We start from the raw sequence: 26,637 nt of genomic DNA on the forward strand, positions 1-26,637 counted from the left end.
TTAAAAGGTCTTTAAATAAATACGTTTTGAAATGCCTATGGAGAAAAATGCATTGGGATTCATTTCCTGGGCCACTCGTTGTTCTGAAAGGGGGAGGGACTGCGACGCTCTATAGTGGGCTATTTGAGCGAGGAGCAGGGGATGGATGGATGGGTGGTGCTTGTGTACCTCCGCTCCCGGGCTGTGGACCATGGCTTGGCTCATGTAGAGCACAGAGCCCAGGGTCCTGATGTCGTCGCCCTCCCACAGTCGGATGGACTCGGTCAGAATCTGCAGCTCCAGCTCCTTGCGTTTCCGGACCTCCTGACACTGCGCCTGCATTGGACGGTACACATTGGGGAAACAACGAGCCCCAACAGCTGGTCAGAATAGAGCTCGTTATCCATCCCCTTTCGACCTGGGAACGATTCTGCAAAATGTCTTCTAAATCCTGACTGTTTTCTTGAAAAAGCGATGTTTTTCCATGTCAGTCGTTCTCAAACACTTTCATGTCACTTTTCACGATTCTTCAAAAATAGCAGACCTACAAGCCCGTAGCGCGCCACTCGTTGGCGCGCTATGAGCTTGTAGATCTGCTATTTTTCAATAGCTAAAGCATGACATGATGCTAACACCAAAAGGGGTTCCTGCCTAAAATGGGCTATTTATGTTGGTGTGTCTCGGTCACAGAAAAAGGACTTACGGATACGTTCTTGAACGTTGCCATGCACTTCTGAATATCCGGCCTGTCTGGGTGATTCTCCTAAATGAAAGGAAGAGGAGGGGGGAAACAAGAAACAAATAAGTTATATAGCACAAGCACGCAGACAGTAACCACTTATACAGCCTCTAGAATTCTATAGTATGCCCCCCTCCTGTTTCCATGGAAAATAGCAGATCTACAAGCTCAAGACGCATTGCAATGAATTGTGAGTTGAATTCTTGAATTCGTTCAAGATCCGATTCCACAATTCCTGTGTTAAGACGAGAACGATACCTGTGATCTCGTGTTGTGTTTACAACTATCTAGCTATATATACTGTATATATATATATATATATATATATATATCTCATGTCGTGTTTCTAGCAGACTCCTCACTCATATGTGCACTTGCAGTTTGGGCAACTCGAAAGCAAACTCCACATGCCAACACTTTATTTACCTGCCATATAGTGTCTATTTATGGTATGCCCGGAATAGGGATGCTAGAGCTCAAGTGGTTAATGAAAATGATGAATCAGATAGATGCACACACACCTCCATGTGCCTCTCCAGCTCTTTTAGTAAGGTAGGGTATTTGTCGAGTCTCATGAAGGGTTTGCTGAGGCCCGTGGTCAGGGTAAGAATGCCTGGGCTGACTGCACCCCTCCCCTCCATGAACTCTCCCAGCGCCTCACTACAGAGAGAGAGAGAGAGAGAGGGGGAGAAAGAGTTTGTCTGATCGCCTGTCACCATTTGATTAATTTGAACCCATTTAGACCCGAGGACGATTCTACAAATGTCTTCTAAATCATTTTTCTGAAAGACCCATGTTTCTGTCAGTCGTTCTCAAACATTTTCATGTCAAGGACCCCCAAAAATATATGCAATTGGCCGCCGACCCCCATCTGAAAATATATTGTTCTAGGGACCTCCCAGAAGCAAAGATTTGAATTAAAAACATTCGCTCTGAAAGAATATATATTATAAGATTTGGGCCACATATTCAACATTTTTCAAAAATAGCAGATCTACAAGCTAAAGCATAACATAATGCTTAAAGCACCAACAGGGGTTCCCGTCCAGAATGGGTTAAAAGGAATAAGTATAATTATAAATGTATTTACGGCACTGCATTTAAGTACCGGTAGACATTGCTAGTGTTGCAACACTCCTCAATACTAGCTATTATTTAACATTTGCAAGTTAGGAGGGAACAATTAAATGAATCTGAAAAACAATCTTGATTCTTTGTTTCACATTAAGCATTCATTATACTTCCAAAAACCTTATTTGGCCAGCTGTTGCACCTCTCCTCCACACTACACAGTTCCTAGCCATCTGTCCGTCCATCAGAGGCCTTTACATGCCATTTGGGCATAGCAATTTCACTGTACAATGCTAGACAAAGCCTAGCTTTGATTAAAAAAAAAAAAAAATCATCACTATCAATAATCCTGATTTATAATCCTGATTAAAATATAAACTTTTTACTTGGCCATAATCATGCAGCCCTGCTGCAATAGTGAATAGGGGTGATCTTGTTGGGGGGAGAAAGTATTGGAAGAGGCAGGAGATAAGGCGTACCTATGCTGGGTGAGCACATTGACTGCAGAGGGGTGGTTGGAGCAGTATCCCACATAAAGAGCCTTCATCTGTGGCATGAGGTTAAGAAAGAAGCCTCCGACCTTTTGCTGGTACTCTGGAAGCCTGGGAACAACAACAAAAAAATAACACCAATCAAATAAAGACATTGTAGACTCAAAACAGAACCACAGTAATAATAAATAGATCCTGACAACAGAACAGCATGTGGTACCACAGACAAACAGTAGGTGTCCCTGTAGCCATTATGAAACAGCACAGTGTGCTGCTGCAGTAGACTATCTATTGGGGGCGGGACTTACTTGGTGCACTCCTCCAGTGATTGGACCAGCATTTGCTGGAAGGTGCTTATCTCCTCCAGGTTCCCCAGAATAAAAGAGACGTCTGAAGCACTCAGCCTGGAGGAGAGAATAAGAGGATACCGTGTATATTCAATGGTTAACTCATTTACTGTAGGCCCGACGTCGAAATTAAAAAAATGTCTTCTAAATTCATACAGTTTTCTGAAAAATTCTGTATCAGTGGTGCTCAATATTTCATGTCAAGGATCCCAAAAATTATATGTAATTGGCCACCGACCCCCATCTGAAAATGTTATTCCAGGAACCCCTCAGAAGCAAAGATTTGAGTTAAAAACGTTCGCTCTGAAAGAATATATTAAAAGATTTGTGCCGCATTTTCACGATTTTTCGAAAATAGCAGACCTACAGCATACATACACAATCACATTTGAACCATCCCCGGTTATCACACACACACACACACACACACACACACACTAAAAACTATGGTGGTCAGGCTTGTGATTTATATACTTAATGTTCTTTTTCTTTTTACGCGCTAACAAGGGCGCGGTGCGTTTGAGTTACACTAAAATAAAGCAGTTATTTATCCCCCCTGAGTCACAGGCTGCCGTGACGCCACATACTGTAGATGAGAGATAGTCATAATCTAAATGTTTATGGAGTGAAAGATGAATGAATGCATAAACATAATATGGATGAAGGCTGGTGCCTGATGTGTGCCGGTATGCTCCGATTTCCCGGTGGTCCAAATAAATCCACAGCATGAAGACCACTTGCGCCGTGCACAGGTTTGTAGCGTTTGTATCCTTAGGTTGTACATAATTCCAGAGGACGCAGATTCTGTATACAAGGTTGGAGACCTGACTGTCCATGAAAAGATTACAGCACCGCCAGTCCCAACTCCCGTAAATGCTCTCGTATAGCCTAGGTCAGATCCAGATCTGCAATCTTATCTGCATGATGATGATTGATTTGATGATTGTTTATTTATTTCCGTGTCCTGCACACAATGTGCCCAACCCTCATGGGTTTATAAGACACCATTTCACAATTGCATAATTACAGCATGTTTACATTACATAATTCACGCATTTACAGCATGTTTACATTACATAATTCATTATATTACAACTCAGATTTATACAGAGTATATTTGTCAAGCTTGGGAAAGAAGACAGAGGTCTTCTTTCCCAAGCTTGACAAATAAAATCTGCCACAACAAAAGTCCCTTTGGAAAAACATATCTCCATTTTTACATAGTCATTTGAATCTAGGAAATCCCCACAGATATAAGACATCTTGTCAACCAAAATATCCCTTAAGTCGTCATATTTAGAGCAGTAAAACAAAAAGTGAACTTCGTTTTCAATTTCATCAAGATCACAGAACAGGCAAGATCTCTCTTCATCAGGAGTGGCATTAAACCTGCCAGTCTCCAGTGCTAATGGTAATGTTCCTGACCTTATTTGTGCACAAGATCGTTGTCTTTTGTTTAAATTATACTTCACATACGGTTCTACGGTATATATGTCCTTTATAAGGCAGTAGGTTCTCAACTTAGGTTTATACCATAGGTCCCTACACCAGTTTTCTTTATATCTGGAGAACATTGTATTTCTAATTTGATGAACATGACTGTTAACCCATTCTGAACGGGAACCCATTTTGGTGTTGGCATCATGTTATGCTTTAGCTATTGAAAAATAGCAGATCTACAAGCTCATAGCGCGCCACCGAGTGGCGCGCTACGAGCTTGTAGGTCTGCTATTTTTTGAAAAATCGAAGAACGACTGACATTTTTTAGAATCTGTTCTCAGGTCAGAACACAATCAGCGCCGGGATTTCTTTCAAAATAGAAGCTCGGGGTGCCGGGAAAATATGTCCGCTTTTACTCTGTAAGCTCCCCCCTTCCTTTCCGGACAAAAACCGGGAGACATATTTTTGTTTGCTTACCTCGCTGTCATTATGATCAAGTCACTGAATAATCCCTCGCTTCATATTTTGAACGAGAGGCACGTTGAAGTCAGAAGAATGAAGAGCTTAGTAAATCCATCTGGTCAAAACCACGGAGAGCTCCTCAGATTACGCGCGCCGAGCCTCTCTTTGTGAGCGGTAAACAGGGAAGTGAACGACAACACGCATGCGTGAAGAGCAAGGAGTATGGTGCAGAAGGAGAGGCCAACTCGTTTGACATCAATGAAAATGCGCTAGGAGCCCAGGCCGTGGCGTAACGGTCTGGGCACCGGACTGGTAATCCAGTCGCAGTGTGCCACGGGTTCGACTCCCGAACCCGACACGGCCTTTACTGCATGTCATCCCCCATCTCTCTCCCGTTTCCTGTCAGCCTACTGTCTGTCCCTTAAAAAATCAATAAAAGGCGTAAGCCGCAAAAAAAATATCTAAAAAAAAAAAAAAAGAAAAAGAAAATGCGCTAGGACGTGTGTACACGTGTGTCCGTCGGTTGGATTAGTTATACGGTCTGAATGTGTTAAGCACCTTATAGCAATATAGAAAATATCGGTAGGCTGTTAGTTTGTTTCCATATCGCTTGATTTTAATTGTTTTTCATTGTCACTTGGAAATATAATGGAAATAAAATAGGCGTGCAACCGTGCAGGTCCATGTATGCCTTTATAAAAGTTATATTTTTTGTGTATTAGTGTGTTAGATATCGCCCTTACCCGTTGTGGGATATTTGTGGGTTGTACTGCGCCCGGTGCGTTTTTAATTCACTAATAAATTCATTAATAATCATTAATGTGTGAAATCAAAAAAAGGGCTTCGTTACGCCCTCCATATTCATATGGTCAATGCCGGTGTGAAAAGTGGGAGCGATTGGTGCAGGCAATGAGGAGCTACGGCGGTGTTTCTGACACACAGACACACACAGACACAGACACACATTGTTATAATTATAGTATGATGATATATAGTTTGGAGTGGATTTGATGTGTCCAGATGCCTGTCAAAGTGTTAGACAATGCTGCTCTGCATGTCTACGATGGAAAAATGGGTGTAGACAAAGGCCTACACGAGTTCAGAGTCGCCAGACGGAAATGTTGAAGTCACGCTGTACAGCCGTTTTTTGGTCTTATAGCCTTTCTTTGCTAAATGATAAATTGTCCCCATTTCAAATTGACAAAATCATTGAGGACTGAAAAGTATAAATGATAAAATAGTAAGACAAGTAATAGTAAAACCAGGGTATGAATACAGTTAATAAAAGGACATAAGCACATAAATCAAAATAGGTGCAAATTGTTCAAGGGGTGAAAGCCAGACATAAGAACAAGTATGATGTTAGTCCGAGGATCAATCTAGCACAGATAGACAGTGACATATGACAATGTAATTCACATGCAAAGTGATGGCAGAAATGGAAGGCATGAACCTGGATTGATATGAACAGGATTTAGCAGTGACACATTTACTAAATTGATAATTAAATTGACTAGTGACTCTACAATTTTAGTCAAACAAGACATTTTTGATGTTGGGTTATTTGAGCCATAATTATGATTCTTGAATGACGTCATAATGTTAGGACGGGATCCCCCTATCCTCATTCTCAAAAATGAGGCGATTTACAAGCTTGTAAATCATTTCTTTATAAATGAGGTCGTACCTGTCTGTGCTCTGCAGAGATCGCAGGTAGTTGGTCAGGAGACTCTGGAGATCCTTGGAATACTCTGTCTCCGTTTCCAGAATGTTCTGTAGCACCTTCAATGAACAAAAAAGAAAGGGAAAGTATTACCAACAGTCCAACTCAGAGTAAACAACATCTTACACCAGGTAAAAAGAAATAACTAACAGTACTAGTTATCAGTATTATTATGTTTGTACTGACCCACCCAAGACTGAGTCTCGGGCGATCCTTCAAAAGGTTAGTGAAAAAAGCGGGTGAAGTTGATGATTAATCCGGCAATAAATGTGTTCATAAAGACATTTTCACGATTTTTCAAAAATATCAGACCTACAAGCTCATAGTGGCGCGCTATTAGCTTGTAGATCTGCTATTTTTCAATAGCTAAATTATAACATGTTTAAAACACCAAAAGGGGTTCCCGCCCAAAATGGTCTAATATAGACCCGTGTCAGCAGCACATAGCAGCTTTATATACATGAAAAAGAATCACACCTGTGTGAAGTGAGGGGCGCTCTAATCAATTATTGACCTTATACCAACCTAGAAACCTTGGCCAAGGGTTTCCACCAACAGCCCATTTGCTGCTCAGACACATACGACGTAGATTCTCCATTCATTGTCAACGGCATTTAATGTTTGTGTCAAGACAGAATCTACCCTATAGCTGTTTATAGGAGGGGCTAGTGTCGCATGCCCCTCAAAAAAACCCACACCTTCTATCCACACTTTTCCTGGGCTGTGTGTGCTCCAGTTCCTGTCGATTTGATCCAATGAAACTGGTCAGATGACCAATGATATCCAATTAAATCAACAGGAACTGGAGCGCACACACAGCCCAGGAAAAGTGTGGATATGAGGCTGTGGGGATAAAATACGGGGGCCGACAAGGGGAAGTAAAATCTAGAAAGCTAGACATTAACGTCCTCTAAGATAGAAGACTGGATGGCCTGGAAATAACTTGGCTGGTAATCCAGTCTGGCAAGTGTGCCGCGGGTTCGACTCTCGATCCCGACGGCCTTTACTGCATGTCATCCCCCCCCCCTCCCATCTCTCCTCAGCCTACTGTCTGTCCCTCTCTAACCACTAAGTGTTTCCCAATTATTCATTTAACTGTGGAGGGCAGAGTTTAAATATTCCCAACAGAGATTCAAAATGAACACATAAATAATAATATTCTTGTGCCAAGACAAGTGGAAAGAATCCAATATTCATATCGCTGACCTGAATAATTGCCAAGTCAACCTGCCCACTAGTTACGCCCGAGGCTACACCAGACCTGTCAATACGCATCCGTGTGTGGACTGTGGAGTTTACCGTGTAGGGGTTATACGTCTGGAAGGTTCCAATAATTGATGTCAATCGTACCACCTATGGTACAGTACACCATTATGGTACATATCGTACCACCTATGGTACAGTACACCATTATGGTACATATCGTACCACCTATGGTTACAGTACACCATATGCGCGGATAGCTCGTGCCCCGAATATGCATGTTCTAAAAATAACAATAGTTTGGTCAAACTGAAATGATGTCATCAATTTCATATACATTAAATAGGATATTTAAGACATCTTGCTCTCCCAAACATGCTTGCTTTTCTCCATTTCTAATCTCTGCCAAGTGGCCTGTGAACTGCACTGCACACACTAGGCTCCAAGATCATCCAAGATCGAGACTCCAAACTGATCACATGATTCTCTACTAGACTAATCCACGGAGCTGTACCCTGGGCGCAGCCATCACAGTGGTGATTAGCACTGATTAGCTACACCTGTGCCTACAGGGCACGGTTCCATAGATTCATCTATGAGAGTGTATCCATCGGTGCGCCCGCTGGTCTAGCGGTCCAGGCGCACTGGCCTCGAGTCCTCGTTCATGACGACCTTTGCGGCATGTCTCTCTCCCCTGTCCGTCTTCACTTGATACCATCAATAAAAAAGGCAGAAAAGACTGAAGCAAATCTTTAAAAAAAAGAAAAAAAAAGAAATGTGTATCCATCATAATGGACCCTTCACTAACGCTAAGCCCCACCCACTCCGCTCTGGCCAGCTGTGCTTCTCAGCAGGTTCAATAACGGGCTCACCCGTTGACGAGCGGTTTGAGAGATATATTCAGCTATAGTGTCGATTTTTGTACAACGCAAACATTAAATTCCGTTGACAATGAATGGAGAATTTACATCATATGTGGACGAGCAAATCGGCCATTTTCGTCCTACACAAAATTCCCATTTACGTCATATGTGTCTGAGTAAATCGGTATTTTTGTTAAGATTCCCATTGACAATGAATGGAGAATTTCACGTCATAATACGTGTCTGAGCAAATCGACATGATGCTTCATGATGATGTACGATGATAAGAGCGCCCCTCACTTCACACAGGTGTGATTTTTCCCATATAAATAATCTATCATTTCAGGAGCAAGAGCTCCAAAATCTCTTCTATATTTAGTCAACAAGGCCTGCAGTAGGCCATGCACTGGAAAAATGTGAATGACATTAGTTCAATAAACTAACTACATAGTCACCATTGCATTATCCATTGTATATCCACCATAAACATGAAATCTATTGATTATTCTATTGAAAGGTCAGATGTATTAGAACCAATTATTTTAGTATTAATAGTATTAAGTGAAGGCTATGCCGATGTAGCTACAGTACAAAGACCAGGACAACGTAGCTAAGCTTTTACTCAAAATATTATTTTCACGGATACAAACTGTATACTTAACAAGTGAATAGCAGCACACAGGGAAATAGCTCCAACAGGCACACGCACTACACCTCAGGTACACAAACTTTCAACGAGCATTATCATACATTGTTATGTCTAGTGCAGGCCTTCAGATCTGAAGGGACAGAGAGAGACCACCCAAATGTTATATCTTTCTTCAAAATGCAATTACCTGCTTCTAGCTCCCTTTTAAGCCTGGCGCATAAGCAGCAAATAGCAATTAACTACGAGACCACAGACATACACACTGAGCGAAGACATGAAGCCAATTACGTCAAATGTGATGTCTAATTTCAGAAAGCTCTGAGCATAACAAAAAGCAGCCAATCTACAACCGCACAACACATCACTATCGCAAAACACATTGTGAGCTTGTTGTAGGATCAGCTCTGACGTTTTAAAAGATTTTGGCCTATAATGACATGCCCAAAACAACAGGTTGAAAGTTGTTATACAGGAACAAATGAGAGAGGAAGAAAGACAGCCTGCTTCGTAGCACTGCTGTGCTGTGCTGTGCGGTGCTGTGCGGTGCGGTGCGGTGCGGTGCGGTGCGGTGCGGTGCTGTGCTGTTATGCTGGGTCCTTACCAGATTATAGTAGGTCTTGCTGATGGCCGTGGTGTCAAAGCCCTTAGGGGGACTCTTGAGGGTTCCAGACTTTGGGGACACTTGTTTGTCTGTCAGGAGAGAGAGAGAAAATGTGTCTTAAATGATTAAATTGTATAATCCATCGATTCTCTTTCAAAGGTTATTTTGTTTCATGGAGAGAAATACAAACATTGCTTTTCTTTCTTTTCATTTCCATTTGGAAAACCCAAATTATCTGTAAATATGTGCAATACACACAATAATGTCACAATAACAATTATCTCGATAATAAATAAAAAAGTAAGCAAAAAAAAGCAATGACTAAAATCTGGTGCACAAAACGTTTGACTTAGCATTTGCGTGTCAACATGAGCTGTGACTTTAACAGCTCCGAGTGGCTTGTATGTGAATTCCACCGCAGCTGTGGTTAATTAATGAGATGGAATCTCCTCGATTGAGTCTCTGGGATATATATATATATACACACCGCAGCCTTTGATCTCGCGGACATAGTTACTGGGGAACCATCCTGTCCTGCCATTGAGCGAGCCCTCCCACCAGCCGCCCTCCTCCTGGCGCGTCACATTGATGAGTTCACCCTTGTCGAAGGTGAGCTCATCTTCATTGGTCTGTTGGAAGTTAAAGCGTGCCTTCACCAGAAGCTGCTGCCCGCTGTTCTCGGACATGTCCTGTCAAGACATAGAAAAGGAGAATAAGGTGGAGGACATGCAGTAGAACCAGTAGAGGTGAGAGAGCAGAGAGTGGACCCGTGATGGAAATGGGGTATCATGGGGGTATCATGTGTGGGACGGTCACCCCATTCGAGCGGTGAATCTGTGTTGAGTCGATTAGATTAGAAAGAGGGGACTTTTTTTTTTTTAACACTTTATTTTGATTTTTATTGATGAATAAATGAAAAAACATATGTGTACATTTTGTTGTATCCGACATGTAAATATCCCCCCCTCCCCCCCCAATCAAGGTCAGAACAAGACAAATAAAACAAAGACAGACAGTACAAGACAGTAAAGGTAATTAGTAAACTAGTTTTGAAAGTACTAATGAACATAGTAAGAAGAAAGAAATAATAATAATAAAAAAGAGGAGACTTTTAAGGGGTAGTGCTTTCTCACACATTTGCCCAATGCGAAAGACAGAGCAAGGCAAAGACAGAGAGAGAGAGAAAGATAGAGAGAGAGAGAGAGAGAGAGAGAGACAGACAGACAGACACACCGAGTGAGTGTGAGATAGTGAGATAGAGAGAGAGATAGATACGGTATAGAGAGAGATAGAGAGAGAGCGAGAGCGAGAGAGAAATGCATGGGCTGCCGCTTGACAGTCAATTATTTTATGGCATGCACTCACTTTGCAGACACAAAGTGAGTGCATATGTCAATGTTGCAGACAAACAATACCGTTGTAAAACCCTGCCCACGGCAAGGGTGTGTTCGACAACTCAAAGAGCAGCATTAATTGCAGAGTACGTTGAATTTTTTGCGAGGCGTATAACAGAACAGTATTATGTTATTCATTCATGCATTAAATTATATTTATTTCAGCTCTAGTTTGTGCGCCGTGTTCACAGTGTGCACGGTGATTTTCTAACAACTACTATATGTTAGAGGAAAAAAGTACTGCCGAAGCAGACAACCCACAGCACTCCAGGTTAGCACACAATCCTTCTAGGTGCCAGGCTCGAAGATACAGGATGAAATGAAGAAAATGCCAGCACTCATATGTCCTTTTCACATGATTTTATTTACCTCAGCCTTGGTCCACCTCTGAGGAAGGCCAACCAGGCCGATACGCGTACGCTGTCCACTCTCGTCAGAGGTGAATACAATCATGTGAAAAGGACATGTAATGAGTGCTGGCATTTTCTTCATTTCATCTAACACCAATGTTTCCCAATCTGATCTCCAAAAGTGGTTCTGAAATAGTCAGGATAAGTCTGTTCCGAATAAACAGTCACTCTGTTGAAATTAAGTAATTTGAAATGATATGCACAATAATGGGGAGGTACATAGTCTCAGAGTCGACCAAGAAGGGCTCCAGTTACCACGTGAACTGTGATTCACATGGTCCCAACAAAGGGACCATGGAAGTTGTGCAGAATACTGGGTGGTGATCTCAAAATCTATTTGGGATCTGAGCTCGATTCTACAAATGTCTTCTAAATCATGACCGTTTTCTGGAGAAAAAAACTGTTTTACTTTGAAAACTGTGGTTTTCAAAGTATTTCATGTAAAGGACCCCAAAAATTATATTTCTAAAACGGTTAGTCTCAATACTTGATTCTGATTGGCTGGTTACCGTCACGTGACCGTTGTAAATTTCACCGATAACCCACACCTTCAATCACTTTATATCAGCGACGTAGAGTCTGTGGGGGCCACGGGGCCATGGCCCCCATGAAGAATCCTAGGGCCCCTTTCGGCCCCCATGAAGATTTTCGTGGACATTTTACATTTACATTACATATTTTCTGGGAATTCCGAACATTTTGGACCTCTCCGCCGGCAATCTGAGAATCCCATCGTCAAATATTCGGGAAAACAGCGCCTCCCCTGTTGTTCCTCAGGCAACAGTCTGTCTTGAGAGACACCGGCCGTCCAAGAGGTGTTAAAAAGTGCTAATCGGGTTTCTTTTGTAGTTGTTCTTGAGGCGTGACATAAAGGGCGCGTTCGGAAATACCACACCGGAGCACACTCGCCTATTAGTTTGCATTGCACAGTGGGCTCAGTGCGCTATTTCCGAACGCGCCCAATACTGATCAAGAATTCACCAAAGAGACCTAACCACAGACTAGTGAGACTACACACTGACTCGAGAAAAGACCCATATCGTCCAAAATAGGCTGATCAGTCGCTGTCTGTGTATAGGCTAATTAATTGGTAAAAGTATGCTAAAGAACTCATTTTTAGACCATTTGGGAAATAAATAAATAAATAAATCCGCGGCGGCGGCCTCGCTTCGCTCGGCCGCGACAGTCCCCCCCCAACGCAATTCTGTAGCCTACCCAAAAACGCACCCGCCGCCAGCTATGATCTCTCTCTCTCTCTCTCCGTATCTCTCTATATCTCCCTCTCTCTCTCTCTCCCTCTCTCTCTCTCTCTCTCTCTCTCTCTCTCTCTCTCATAATAAAAATAATATAGTCCTGAAAGTCCTCACCTTGGCTTGGACATTGGCCTATAGAAGCTGCTTTAAAAGTACCAGCGAAAACAACTTATTTTTTTCCGCGCTGCGGCGGGGGGGGGGGGGGGGGGGGGGTGCGGGGAGGCGGGGCTGCGGGGGGGGGGCATGAGGATTGATCAAACTCTTCGGCTCTGCTTTATATCATTCCCAGACGATTCCGCATCTCTGTAGCTGTACTGGGGAAGGGGAGCGCTTGATTGCCTTATAAACCCATGCCGTGTGGGCGTCTAAGCACCGCCCGGGTCATATGACTGTGAATGTGTGGCTCCAGGCGGCCGCGTAAAGACATCAAGCGCTATTTTCCCGTCACATAGCCTACTTGCTGAGCAAAACAAGGAAGTGATGTGGCTCGCTCTGGTGGGCGCAAAGCGTAGATATTTTGTGAATTTAATCGTTTTATTAGGTTAATATTGCTATATGTTTGTAACCGTTTTAGAAAAGCAATAAGCCATATCCTTGTTTGTAAGCCAAGACCCTGAAGATTAGCAGTAAACCTAATATAGCCGTCATATTCTGGACGGCTATAAAAGTAATTGTGTCAATGTCATCCAGAGGACATCTCATTTAAGGGCAATACTTCGTCTCAGATATTAATACAATACTGTAAGTCTCAGTTGCCATTTTAACCCATTCTGAACGGAAACCTGTTTTGGTGTTTCAATCATTATGTTATGCTTTAGCTATTGAAAAATAGCAGATCTACAGCTAGCTCAGAGTGCCGCGCTATGAGCTTGTAGATCTTGAGCTTGCGAGTGCAGCTTGTAGGTCTGCTATTTTGTTTTAATTGTGAAAATGTGGCGCAAATCTTTGAATATATATTCTTTCAGAGCGAACGTTTTAAACTCAAATCTTTGCTTCTGGGGGGGTCCCTGCGGAACAACATATTTTCAGATGGGGGTCGGCGGCCAAATCCAGATATTTTTGGGGGTCCTTGACATGAAAAAGGTCAAGCACCACCGACATAGAAACATAGGTTTTTCAGAAAACTGTGTAGGATTTAGAAGACATTTGCAGAGATTAAAATAGGGTGCATTTTGCATCCCAAAACGCAGTTTATAGTTAAGGGACGCAATAAAACAACGACCTCTGCATCTACGGGATGCACTACTGTACTGTTTTTTATTCTAGTATATTTAGCTAGCTTTAGTTATAATAATCATTTCTTCTATTTTCTACATGAATATAACCACATTATAACCATATAAAATGAAATGGGAGTTAAATGCTGCAATTTGTAAAAATGCCAAGATATGTCGTTGAAGTGGGAGTCATAAAATGTCCCTGGGACTCATCTAAAAGACCATCCCTGCATCCTGGGACTCATCACATTGAAAACCTATTTACAACACTGGATATACTTTTTCTTCTCCTTCTGTTTTTCCCCGATCCAAGATGGCGGCTGCCTATGAGGTAAATATGACACAGATGAGGCCTACTGTAATATAAAGACCGTTGACATGGACAATAAATGGATGACAATGAGCCTTCCGAGATCCTCATACAAAGACCACCAGATCCTCATACAAAGACCACCAGATCCTCATACAAAGACCACCAGATCCTCATACAAAGACCACCAGATCCTCCTACAAAGATCACCAGTAGGTGCTCTTAAACGACCAATAGGGACAGACATGGGTTAGTAGTAGGTGCGCTTAGACGACCAATAGGGACAGACATGGGTTAGCAGGTGCTCTTAGGCGACCAATAGGGACAGACATGGGTTGAGCTCAGGGATTTGAGACGCTTCAAATTCATGCCAGTCCACTTCCTCACAAACAGCCCGGTTCCGGGTGTTGCCTGTCTGTGTTTCTTCCTCTCGGTCCATATGCCCAAATATGGATGATTGACACCATAGTACTGGCATTTCTGTCGAACACATACTATACCTATAGCGAATTATAATTTCTGCCAAATGGCCAATCAGATCACGTGACATCATTAGCTATCCGACAATATGACATAATCACATGCAATTACATCACAACCGTGTAATTGTTCTTTAAAAAGACTTGTCCGATTCACTAAACATCAGTTAGAAACAAGGAAACTGAGCTATGTTCATCCTAACAAGTTCATCTGTAAATTAGTTGTCAACGCTCATTGACGGTGGAGCTGCTGTGTGAAATGTTTCACTGGACGATACATCTGAAAGGAGAACATAGGCCGGGGAACAGAAACAAGGCTGCTGTGGTGGTCGGACACGAGATCTACTGCTTTGATGGAGAGGCAAACCCGATTTACGTGCAGATCTTCAACACAGTGTCTTTATGCTGGAAAGAGTTGACCCCAGTAACGCCTGGAACAGGACGCCACCTTGAGGCTCCCTCCAGGCGCTACAGCCACACAGCTGAGTTTATAGAATATACTGTCTACCTCTGGGGAGGGAGGAATTACTCAGGTTACTGCAACGTGCTTTATGCATTTGATGTTGACGCCCACACATGGTTCAAACCACATGTTTCTGGGAATGTTCCAGATGGGAGGAAGTACCACTCAGCCTGTGTGTTGGGGAAGGGCATGTTCATCCATGGAGGATACACCCAGACTGGACCCACTAATGACATCTACAAGTTGGACACCAGCACAATGGTCTGGTTTGAAATATGCAGAGGAACTTCAACTCCACCTCCTGATTCATCAGGTCGCACTGCAACCATCATCGGGACCAAGATGTTTGTATTTGGAGGCTACTACTACAACACCTACAACACCATCAGAGTGTTTGACACAGAGACCAACCTCTGGCTGTCCACACCTTCTGCACAGCCTCGTTCAGAAGGACCATATTCCAGTTACAGTCATTTACCATTTGCCTTTACCTACAATGGAGAGATGTACATATTTGGTGGTCGAGACAGGGAAGGCTCCCAGTACTTAAATATCCTGTGGAAATTCAGTCCAGAGACCTTCTCCTGGAAGAAGGTTGAGCCCAAGAGGAAAGGCCCGTCTCCGACGTCTATGATGTGCTGTTGCATGATGGGAGATTGTGTCATACTCTTTGGAGGAGAAGAAACCGCTAAAGACCTGTATGTCTTAGACTTCAGTCCTAGCCTCAAGACATTATGTAAGCTAGCAGTTATTCAGTACGGTCTGGATCAGTCTGGACTCCCACACAACATCAGGTGGGAACTGGCAGCCATGACTAGCAACAGCAAAAACACAAACCACTACAAAAAGATGACCCTGTGACGCGGCTCTTGAACCAGAAGTATTAGCCCACGCTGTTTCCGTCACTGCATTTGACCTCTGACCTTTCACTAGCCATGAAACACTGATCTGACCTTTCACTAGCATGAAACACTGATCTGCTAACCGGAGCATCGCGCTAATCTTTTATTGACCTCCTAACATCGTGCCTCACCTCATATCACCTCATCTGAGCTTCAATTTGGAGATAAACGCTGCTAAAGATGGCGGCCATTACAGGAGTCTGCAGAGATTAAAATAGGGTGCATTTTGCATCCCAAAACGCAGTTTATAGTTAAGGGTCGCAATAAAACAACGACCTCTGCATCCACGGGATGCACTACTGTACTGTTTTTTATTCTAGTTTATTTTGCTAGCTTTAGTTATAATAATCATTTCTTCTATGTTCTACATGAATATAACCACATTATAGTCCAGTACCTGCCTGTAGACCCTATCGCAATTTGGTGTTGGGGGAATTTCTCACTTGAACTGAGTCAATGGGTCCCTAGACATGAAAAATCAATGAGGTGCTTGTCCGCCATAGTGCCACGAATGGCGCAATGGCCACATCAAAAATGGCCGCCATCGGCTATGATGAAAATCCAACCTTTTTGTTTTTTAGTGTTTAAGCACATGTAATACATTCATTTTGACTAATTGTGGTGTGTGGAATTCATTTCTGATATTGTTTTGATGATTTGGGGTGATTTTGACCTTGAAAGGTCATAGTCAAGGTCATTTTGCTATTCCACAGACCTTGGCCATAACTTGTCCATTTTTAGGAGTAAGAACAGGAACAATAAGTCTATTTCAACTAAATCTGACTCTTAAAATTAATTTCTGATATTGTTTTGACCATTAGGGATCATCCTGTCATTGAATTATTGATGTTAATGTCATTTTTCAATAATTCGATTATGATTCTTTAGTCGCTTTTACTATATATTTTCATGATTTGTTTTCTTTACATAAACAAAATACATGGGCATGAGAAAAACAACAACAGCACCATATGTGCTGTGTGAATAAGCCCATTGTACAAAATACTCTGTCCATGGCCCAAATGAGCCAATTCATTGCTATGGCAACCCCATAGTGGAGGTAAGTCAATATATCATAAGAATCGTTCACTTGATGGTACAAGCACCAAATTTGGTACACAAGTGCTTCAGAACCTACTCTCTCAGAAAAGTACGTTGTCCACTTGAAAAAACTAAATGGCCACCATTTTTCAAGATGAAAAAATGAAAAGGGCCTTTTGTGGCAGTTCTGGACAACCGTGGGTCCGACCAACTCGAGACCGGGCACTGCACTCCCTGTGGGTGTGTGGAACGTGTGTGTCGAATTCGGTGAAGTCGGTGGGGCAAACGGTTCTCGGGTTACGTGGATTACAGATGTACAGACACACACAGACTTGAATATATGTCAATGGGCAATGCCCATTGGGGTTTTTTTTAGATGATGGGTAAGAAGAGAGAGATGTGATGTCAGGTGGTGTGGGCTAAGAAGTGGTCAGGGCTAAGATAAAGTATATGAGATGTACAGTAAGTGCAAAGAGAGATGGTGAGGGAGGGAGAAAATGATTTGTACCAATTGACCAAACAGTAGACAGTAGTGTAACACGTTAAGGTGAGTATAGAGATGGAAATGTTCTAGCAAGTGAAGCCAGTGTATTGAGAATATGGGACATATGTGTCAGGAGTTATTTGTGACAGAAGGCTACCAGTGAGAGGGAAGATGTATACGATGGTAGTGAGACCAGCCATGCCGTACGGTTGGAAACGGTGGCACTGATGAAAAGGAGGCACAGCTGGAGGTGGCAGAATTAAGGATGCTATGGTTCTCATTAGGAGTGAAAAGGAAGGACATTATCAGAAATTACTGAATTAGAGGATCAGCCCAGGTTAGAAGGTTTGGGGATAAAGCAAGAGAGGTGAGGTTGAGATGGTTTAGACATGTGAAAAGGAGGGATGAGGGTACATTGGGAGAAGGATGCTGAAGATGTAGCTGCCAGGTAAGAGGATGGCCAAAGACGAGGTTTAAGGATGCTGTGAGAGATGACATGAAGGTGGCAGGTCACAGAGGAAGATGTAGAAAACAAAACCAAAAGGGGTCCTCCCCTTTTCCCTGTGCGTGCACACACACACACACACACACACACACACACACACACACACACACACACACACACACACACACACACACACACACACACACACACACACACACACACACACACACACGGTACTCTACAGTACACTACAGTATGTTACAGTACAGTATGGTAAAGTACAGTAACGTGCGGTACGGCATGGTACAGTATGATACCATAAGGTATGGTACAGTACAGTATGATGCCGTACAGTACAGTAAGGTACAGTATGGTACCATGCAGTACAGTACAGTACAGTACAGTATTGTACAGTATGATACCATACAGTAAGGTACAGTATGGTACAGTATGGTACCATGCAGTACGGTACAGTACAGTACAGTACAGTATTGTACAGTATGATACCATACAGTAAGGTACGGTACGGTATGGTATCATACTGTACCTTACTGTACTGTACGGCATCATACTGTACTGTACCATACCTTATGGTATCATACTGTACCATGCCGTACCGCACGTTACTGTACTTTACCATACTGTACTGTAACATACTGTAGTGTACTGTACAGTACCGTGTGTGTGTGTGTGTGCACGCACAGGGAAAAGGGGAGGACCCCTTTTGGTTTTGTTTTATGCATCTTCCTCTGTGACCTGCCACCTTCATGTCATCTCTCACAGCATCCTTAAACCTCGTCTTTGGCCATCCTCTTACCTGGCAGCTACATCTTCAGCATCCTTCTCCCAATGTACCCTCATCCCTCCTTTTCACATGTCTAAACCATCTCAACCTCACCTCTCTTGCTTTATCCCCAAACCTTCTAACCTGGGCTGATCCTCTAATTTAGTCATTTCTGATCAAGTCCTTCCTTTTCACTCCTAATGAGAACCATAGCATCCTTAATTCTGCCACCTCCAGCTGTGCCTCCTTTTCATCAGTGCCACCGTTTCCAACCGTACGGCAAATTACTCCTGACACATATGTCCCATATTCTCAATACACTGGCTTCACTTGCTAGAACATTTCCATCTCTATACTCACCTTAACCTGTTGCACTACTGTCTACTGTTTGGTCAATTGGTACAAATAATTTTCTCCCTCCCTCACCATCTCTCTTTGCACTTACTGTACATCTCATATACTTTATCTTAGCCCTGACCACTTCTTAGCCCACACCACCTGACATCACATCTCTCTCTTCTTACCCATCATCTAAAAAAAAACCCAATGGGCATTGCCCATTGACATATATTCAAGTCTGTGTGTGTCTGTACATCTGTAATCCATGTAACCCGAGAACCGTTTGCCCCACTGACTTCACCAAATTCGGCACACACGTTCCACACACACACAGGGAGTGCAGTGCCCGGTCTCGAGTTGGTCGGACCCACGGTTGTCCAGAACTGCCACAAAAGGCCCTTTTCATTTGGCGGCCATCTTGAAAAATGGTGGCCATTTAGTTTTTTCAAGTGGACAACGTACTTTTCTGAGAGAGTAGGTTCTGAAGCACTTGTGTACCAAATTTGGTGCTTGTACCATCAAGTGAACGATTCTTATGATATATTGACTTACCTCCACTATGGGGTTGCCATAGCAATGGATTGGCTCATTTGGGCCATGGACAGAGTCTTTTGTACAATGGGCTTATTCACACAGCACATATGGTGCTGTTGTTGTTTTTCTCATGCCCATGTAATTTGTTTATGTAAAGAAAACAAATCATGAAAATATATATAGTAAAAGCGACTAAAGAATCATAATCGAATTATTGAAAAATGACATTAACATCAATAATTCAATGACAGGATGATCCCTAATGGTCAAAACAATATCAGAAATTAATTTTAAGAGTCAGATTTAGTTGAAATAGATGTATTGTTCCTGTTCTTACTCCTAAAAATGGACAAGTTATGGCCAAGGTCTGTGGAATAGCAAAATGACCTTGACTATGACCTTTCAAGGTCAAAATCACCCCAAATCATCAAAACAATATCAGAAATGAATTCCACACACCACAATTAGTCAAAATGAATGTATTACATGTGCTTAAACACTAAAAAACAAAAAGGTTGGATTTTCATCATAGCCGATGGCGGCCATTTTTGATGTGGCCATTGCGCCATTCGTGGCACTATGGCGGACAAGCACCTCATTGATTTTTCATGTCTAGGGACCCATTGACTCAGTTCAAGTGAGAAATTCCCCCAACACCAAATTGCGATAGGGTCTACAGGCAGGTACTGGACTATTATAACCACATAAAATGAAAGGGGAGTTAAATGCTGAAATTTGTAAAAATGGCAAAATATGAAGTGGGAGTCATAAAATGTCCCTGGGACTCATCCAAAAGACCATCCCTGCATCCTGGGACTACATTGAGCCCCATTTTGGGCGGGAACCCCTTTTGGTGTTTTAAACATTATGTTATAATTTAGCTATTGATAAATAGCAGATCTACAAGCTCATAGTGCGCCACCGAGTGGCGCGCTACGAGCTTGTAGGTCTGCTATTTTTGAAAAAAAAGAATCAGGAAAATATTTATTTCTGAAAACTGGAGGATTTAGAAGAATTGATATTACCCAGGTGTAATGGCATTTCTTTTTCCCTTTTTTATTATTAATTTGTTTTATTATTATTTTATTGTATTGTATTGTCTGTATTGTTTTATCTTTTCTGTAAAGATTTCGTTGTGTAATGTATTTATTATTTTCTTGTCTAGTTTTGTTTCGTTTGTTGTCTTAATTGTTTGTGAAACTAAATTGAAAAAGCAATACAATTTTGAATCATAAAAAAAATATATATATATATATTTTAAATTTTGAGGTCAGTCCTAAATAGGTTTTAAGCAGGTTGACACGATAGTACTGCAAGTCTGAGTTGCCACTTTTCAACGGTGATCGTTTTCCTTACCAGACTGCGGAATTGGTTCTGCAGCAGCTTAGACGACCGTCCCAGGGAAGACTGCGAGGACAGGGACTCGAACGACTTGATGCGGTGAGCCGAGGAGTGCCGAGCGCACACGGAGTCACTGCCCACGCCGATGTCTGTATAGCAGCAGAGAGGGGGCAGGATATAAATAAATACACTCAGTCTAGCACCGTCTGTCTGCCACTGCCCCCTCAGTCAGACACAACGCAGCCGTGAGCGAGGCTCACTCTGTGTTTCAGTACAGGCACAGGATAGGATACCCATCTCCACAAACATTTTCACTCACCTGCAGTTACTTTATTCAGAGCTACCAGACTGCTCAGCACCTTTGAGAAGTTTAGCCCCAGGAGGAGGTCACTGGCTTCGAAAGGCTGAGGGAGAGAGACAGAGAGAGAGAGAGAGAGAGAGAGAGAGAGCATCAGTATGTGTGCCAGAAAGTCATTGGCAATCGTTACCAACTCCACAGTGTTCCGTGTCATCAGTTGGAAACACCACTAGTGGTGAGAAGCCAATCGATAATTCTCGTTACCTTGACTGTAGCCTGACCTAAGCAGAGACATTTCTGGTCTAGAGGGGAGGGTCGCGCCTCAGAAATGCGCGCACCCTGATTGGATCTCATCGATCTGTCCGTCACCCCCGGCCCCTCCTCTCCCCCCTAGTGCAGCGCTACGTCACATCATTTAGAGCGACGCCCACCCGGAAGGGTTGACTCCCACTTTTAGACTGGTTCAGCCCACGGCTTTTTCCAGGCTTTCATCTTTCGCGCAGACGAAATGAAAGCCTGGGTATCGAGGCTACCTTGACTGTAACAACAACGAGTGAAATGCATTGACAGTTCAACAACATAGATATCCGTTTATGGTACGGAAGCAAAGCAGCAACTATAACAAAAGACTGACTTCAACGACTACAGTGCTTTTAGTTAATCATTACATGAATGCTTGATTCCGATTGGTCAATCACTGAATTCATCCGCCTGGGTTTTTTTAATAATGGCCGCTGAACTCGGTAACGTAACCGATGTCTGTCAATAACAAAACCGCTGTGGTGCCGTCTAATGAAAGACTCAGTGCACCTGACAGACATATCTTACATTTTTTGCCGTATCCAACATTATATCCATGTAAACAAACCCGATGTCATTTACAGCTAAACGGTTCACTCAAGAATGTTTTTGAAAACATTTTAAGGGAGAAATAGAAAATGCAGTAACCAAATGTTCTCGTTTTTGCACTGGACTCACCAGGCATACATTTAATTACCATAAGCAATGAAATCCTTTAAAAAATCAATCACATTTTTGCTGTTACTTTTAGGTCAATGTATTAATTGATTTATTAGGTATCCATGTATGTAATAAGTAGGATAATAATGGGGTCAATAGTGAAATAAACTATTACTATTACGTCTTTAAACCCTATATAATCAATATATATACTGTATAAGCTTTAGCTGTGAGCTCTATGCTTGATCCCTAGTATTTCCCTCTAAATGTTAAATGGTGCATTTATATAGCACCTTTATCCAAAGCGCTTTACATTCACCCATTCACAGTTCACACACACACATTCATACACCGATGTTGGCGGAAACCATGCAAGGTACCAACCAGCACATCAGGAGCAATTAGGGGTTCAGTGTCTTGCTCAAGGACACTTAATTCGACACCAACTCTGGGGTTCGAACTGGCAACCTTGCGGTTATCATCCGGCCACACTACCCCTGAGCCGCCGCCCTCTACACCAAATGTCTTCACTGTAAATATCCCTATATATCAGTAGTGAAAAGTAACTATCATCTCAGAGCTAAAATTTGTACTTTTACTCCACTGCAATTATTTGAAAACTTTAGTTACTAGTTACTTTGGAGATTTTAATTTTGATTTGAAAACTCAACCACTTCAACCCTATACATTTCGGCCGTTTGAAAATAGCCGATCTACAAGCTCACAATGCGTCGCAACGCTTGTTGTAGAGACGATTTCCTATATTGGTAGGCAGCTGTCAAAGGGCTGGTGTAAGTTTGTGGGAGGGAGTCTAAATGCTTGAGCCCAAAGTATCTTAATTCGGGTACCTCTTTTTATATTGCTCATATTGTTATATTATATTATATTATATTATATTTCTATTGACTGACTGGCACACTTCTTCGGTATCTTTCTACTGACTGGCACACTTAGTCGCTTTGATCTGGCACTTCTGAGTTGATCTCTCACACACACTTAGTCTGCCTGAGCCATACTTTATACTAGGGTGACGTGACGTCTTTCGTGGCTCGAAGGACCATGTGGTGACGATTTCCTATATTGCCAGTCAGTCAGTAGAAAGAAGATCAGTAATCTAATATAATAATATACTTTAAGCAATATAAAAAGAGGAACACAAATCAATACACTAGACTCCCTCCCCCCCACAAGCTTTCACCAGACCTTTGACAGCTGCCTGCCAATATAGGAAATCGTCACTACACTTGTTGACCTGCTATTTTCAATAGATTTTGTACACATTTTGAACTTATGTGAAATGGCACATTCTGCACACATCCTGTACATACTTTTGTACTTTTACTCAAGTACATTTCCAATTCCGTACTTTTACTTGTAATGAAGTAGTTCTAAATTGCAGTATGGTAATTTGACTTAAATAAAACAATTGAGTACTTTTCCCGACCACTGCGACATATCTACAAGCTTGACAATGCGTGTGTCGCATGTTGGAGAGCTCCTCCAGGATAGGGAGTCGGGACGTTCGGGTTCATTCAAGTGGCTAGTTCTGTACGGCCACTCGCCCAGTACCTCGTTAGTTATCTTATTAGTGCTGCCGTAATTGTCCAAAAATTGGATTCGGATATTCGTTTTAAAAACCCACGTGGATTCGAGCAATTCGACCCATTCGGATTTATTAATAATTATATTTACACCAATACAACCTGAGACATAACATTTAAGATCGCATTGCTGGCGCAACTCTCTCTCCGCGCATTGGTGCTGCTGAAAAGCAAGTTGGAACACAACGCATGGATTCTCCCTTCTCCAGTAAAACTTTTTTTTTCTTAAATGAGCAATCCTACCACACAGCCTTATCAAAACGAGGCACGGAGGCAGTATTAATTGAATTCACAGAACAGAACACTGCATTGCTGATGCTGCTGCCGGACCCGGCACCACATTTCATCCTTACGCATTTTATTTATCTTCTTATAATTTCCTGAAGGATAAAGTCGCTTCATGATTCTCCCGTCTGTCCGAAACAACACCGACCCAGATTCTGATCACTAGATACGCTGTTGACGGAAGATTTCACCATTCTGCGCAAAGAACGTAAAAGGCTCCCGCGGCCCCGCCCGCCCTGTGCTCACTACGCAGGCTGCGCTGCTAGGAAGAGTACGAGGCAGATATGATTTATTCTTTAATGTATGCCGGTGTCGCGTGGCAAATATAACTAATCTACAAGCTCACAAGTCACAACGCGTCGCTTACCCATGGCACCGTCTCGCGAATAATAATAATAAATAAAATATATTTTTTATTATTATTTTTAATTCAGACCTTAATTTGGTATATTCGGTTATTCATTTATTTTTTGGATTCGGAAATGAATTCGGAAAACGAATATTCGCTGGCAGCTCTATATCTTATATATAGTGACAGTGATTTTAACTGTTGATTATTGTGGTATAGCTCCTAACTCTCTTCCTGTATCACAGCTTCAGTGTCTATTAGTTAATCTCGGTCCAGTGCCACCGAGGGTGAGTGACTGTGAGATGTGAGTCTCTTTCATCTTCCGCTCTGATTAGAGATATGCCCCCAGGATGTACACGGGGTGTGTGTGTGTGTGTGTGTGTGTGTGTGTGTGTGTGTGCCAGTGTGTGTTTGTTTTGGTCTGTGTGTATGGGCTGTTCTGTTTTCAACAGAAACAGTCCAGTCTTATTTTTTCCCATTATTCCTCCAGGACTCCCGAAAGTTATTCTGTCCCCTGTGAGGACTCATTCGAACCCATCCTCATTCTTACCACTCTGCACTGTCACAGGGACTCAAGACAGTCACTAAAGGTTGCCGCAGGCAGACTGCACTATTTTTGGTCGACTTATTATCAAGATTGACCCTTTTCCCGTCAATTACTCTTCATGTGACCACCGCGTTCTGACTTTAGGTGCGTTAATACCCGTTCAAAACATATCAAATAAATAACACTAGTGTCGTCGCACACGCCAAGACTGTAGTTCAAAAATGTATTCCTGCATTTTGAACAGGAGACAAACGGTTCGGCTATCCAGCCTTCATCAGTGTGGAGAGTGAATGAATGTAATGTTTAAAGGAGTGGTGACACAGTGCAGGTGCACAAAATCAGCGCTAATCATCCTTTTCCCATCACTCAGTGTTACATGTAACGAACGTATAATAGTTCATTACAACAATGGATTGTGAATTCTCCAAACGATGCTGGTAATATGCCCACAGCTGTTTTTCATTTAATTGTCTGCACATAAAACAGCTTAGATAGCAATTGACTGACTCCCCATGTAGGGAACGTGAAAAATTGTGGCATTAATTTTTCCGATAACAGTTTATGTTAACCTAATGACCTTTTATTTTTTAACATGTTACTACTGGTAGCCGTTATAACAGTCTCACGTTGAAATCCGTCTATACCACCAGCCACACTGAACAAACATGGGACATAATTTCGGACACTGCCAGAACACTGTTGGAGACTACAACGGAATACATGGGCCCACTGATGGTCGTCCTTCACCCTGTCACACTGAATGTGACCCAAGACGCTTAGGGGCGACAATATGGATAATTCACCTGGGAGTCGGGACAACACTAAGTTGGCCAATATTGTACAGTGTGTGTGTGTGTGTGTGTGTGTGTGTGTGTGTGTGTGTGTGTGTGTGTGTGTGTGGTTACTATAAGCCCTGAGAACATCTGCTTCGACCGAAGTGTCGCATCTCTCTGCAAAACATTGCCCTCTTCCACATCATCTTAAATTCTAGTGGTTAGTTAAATTAGTTAAATTAGACATTAATGTATCCAGACCTGCTGACAATGCAAATGCCTGTCACGTCACTTAGAGCAGCACAAAGTTCCCTTAGAGCACAACAATAACCCCCCTGGGGATGACTCAGCAAAATATAAGATGATATTCTGATGCAAAATTGCACTCGTTGAGAGTGAATTAAAAAAAAGCATGCTTTGTGTGTGCACAGACTAGTTCAACAAGTTGTTGAAATATTCAGAAAGGTCAACATATCCAATTTCATATCCCGATCACAACCACGAATTAGCAGTACACCGAGTGTTACCATGGATGGAAACAGAACACACACATACACCCCAAAAAGCGAAAGGTAGATGTTGTTTTTGGATCCTCCTGGCTAATGTTTAACAGATCCCAGCCCTCAAATGCTCTTTCCATGAGCTTATTCCAGGTTGCAGTGGTGAACTGCAGGCAGGCAAAATACATGCATGAGCAAAAGAGCGCTGGGGTTTAACACAGATCGCTAGTCCATTAATCGATTCATGGAGTTAGCACTTCTGCATTTTGGACACCACATTTTGGTTCCCAAATCAAGACAAATGCGGAAGTAGAGCGTTCTTCCGGGTGCTTCAAACACCTTCCTATCAGTTAGCATTTA

At 42.4% G+C, this 26,637-nt stretch overlaps 1 protein-coding gene across 1 annotated transcript in view; it reads right to left on the reverse strand.

Moving 5' to 3' along the window:
* arhgef7a (Rho guanine nucleotide exchange factor (GEF) 7a) overlaps positions 1-26,637 on the reverse strand; it is a 53,598-nt gene that overhangs the window by 18,117 nt on the left and 8,844 nt on the right. Inside the window, exons 3-12 of the mRNA XM_083777312.1 lie at positions 21,284-21,368; positions 20,980-21,113; positions 10,056-10,257; positions 9,569-9,657; positions 6,217-6,311; positions 2,589-2,684; positions 2,269-2,391; positions 1,240-1,378; positions 683-742; positions 169-315 (exon numbers count right to left, since the gene is read on the reverse strand). Coding sequence (XP_083633438.1) covers positions 169-315; positions 683-742; positions 1,240-1,378; positions 2,269-2,391; positions 2,589-2,684; positions 6,217-6,311; positions 9,569-9,657; positions 10,056-10,257; positions 20,980-21,113; positions 21,284-21,368 — 1,170 coding nt within the window. The remainder of the gene's footprint in view (positions 1-168; positions 316-682; positions 743-1,239; positions 1,379-2,268; positions 2,392-2,588; positions 2,685-6,216; positions 6,312-9,568; positions 9,658-10,055; positions 10,258-20,979; positions 21,114-21,283; positions 21,369-26,637) is intronic.

The sequence above is a fragment of the Protomyctophum parallelum genome (genome assembly GCF_964188405.1).
Source record: "Protomyctophum parallelum genome assembly, chromosome: 11".
NCBI lineage: Eukaryota > Metazoa > Chordata > Actinopteri > Myctophiformes > Myctophidae > Protomyctophum > Protomyctophum parallelum.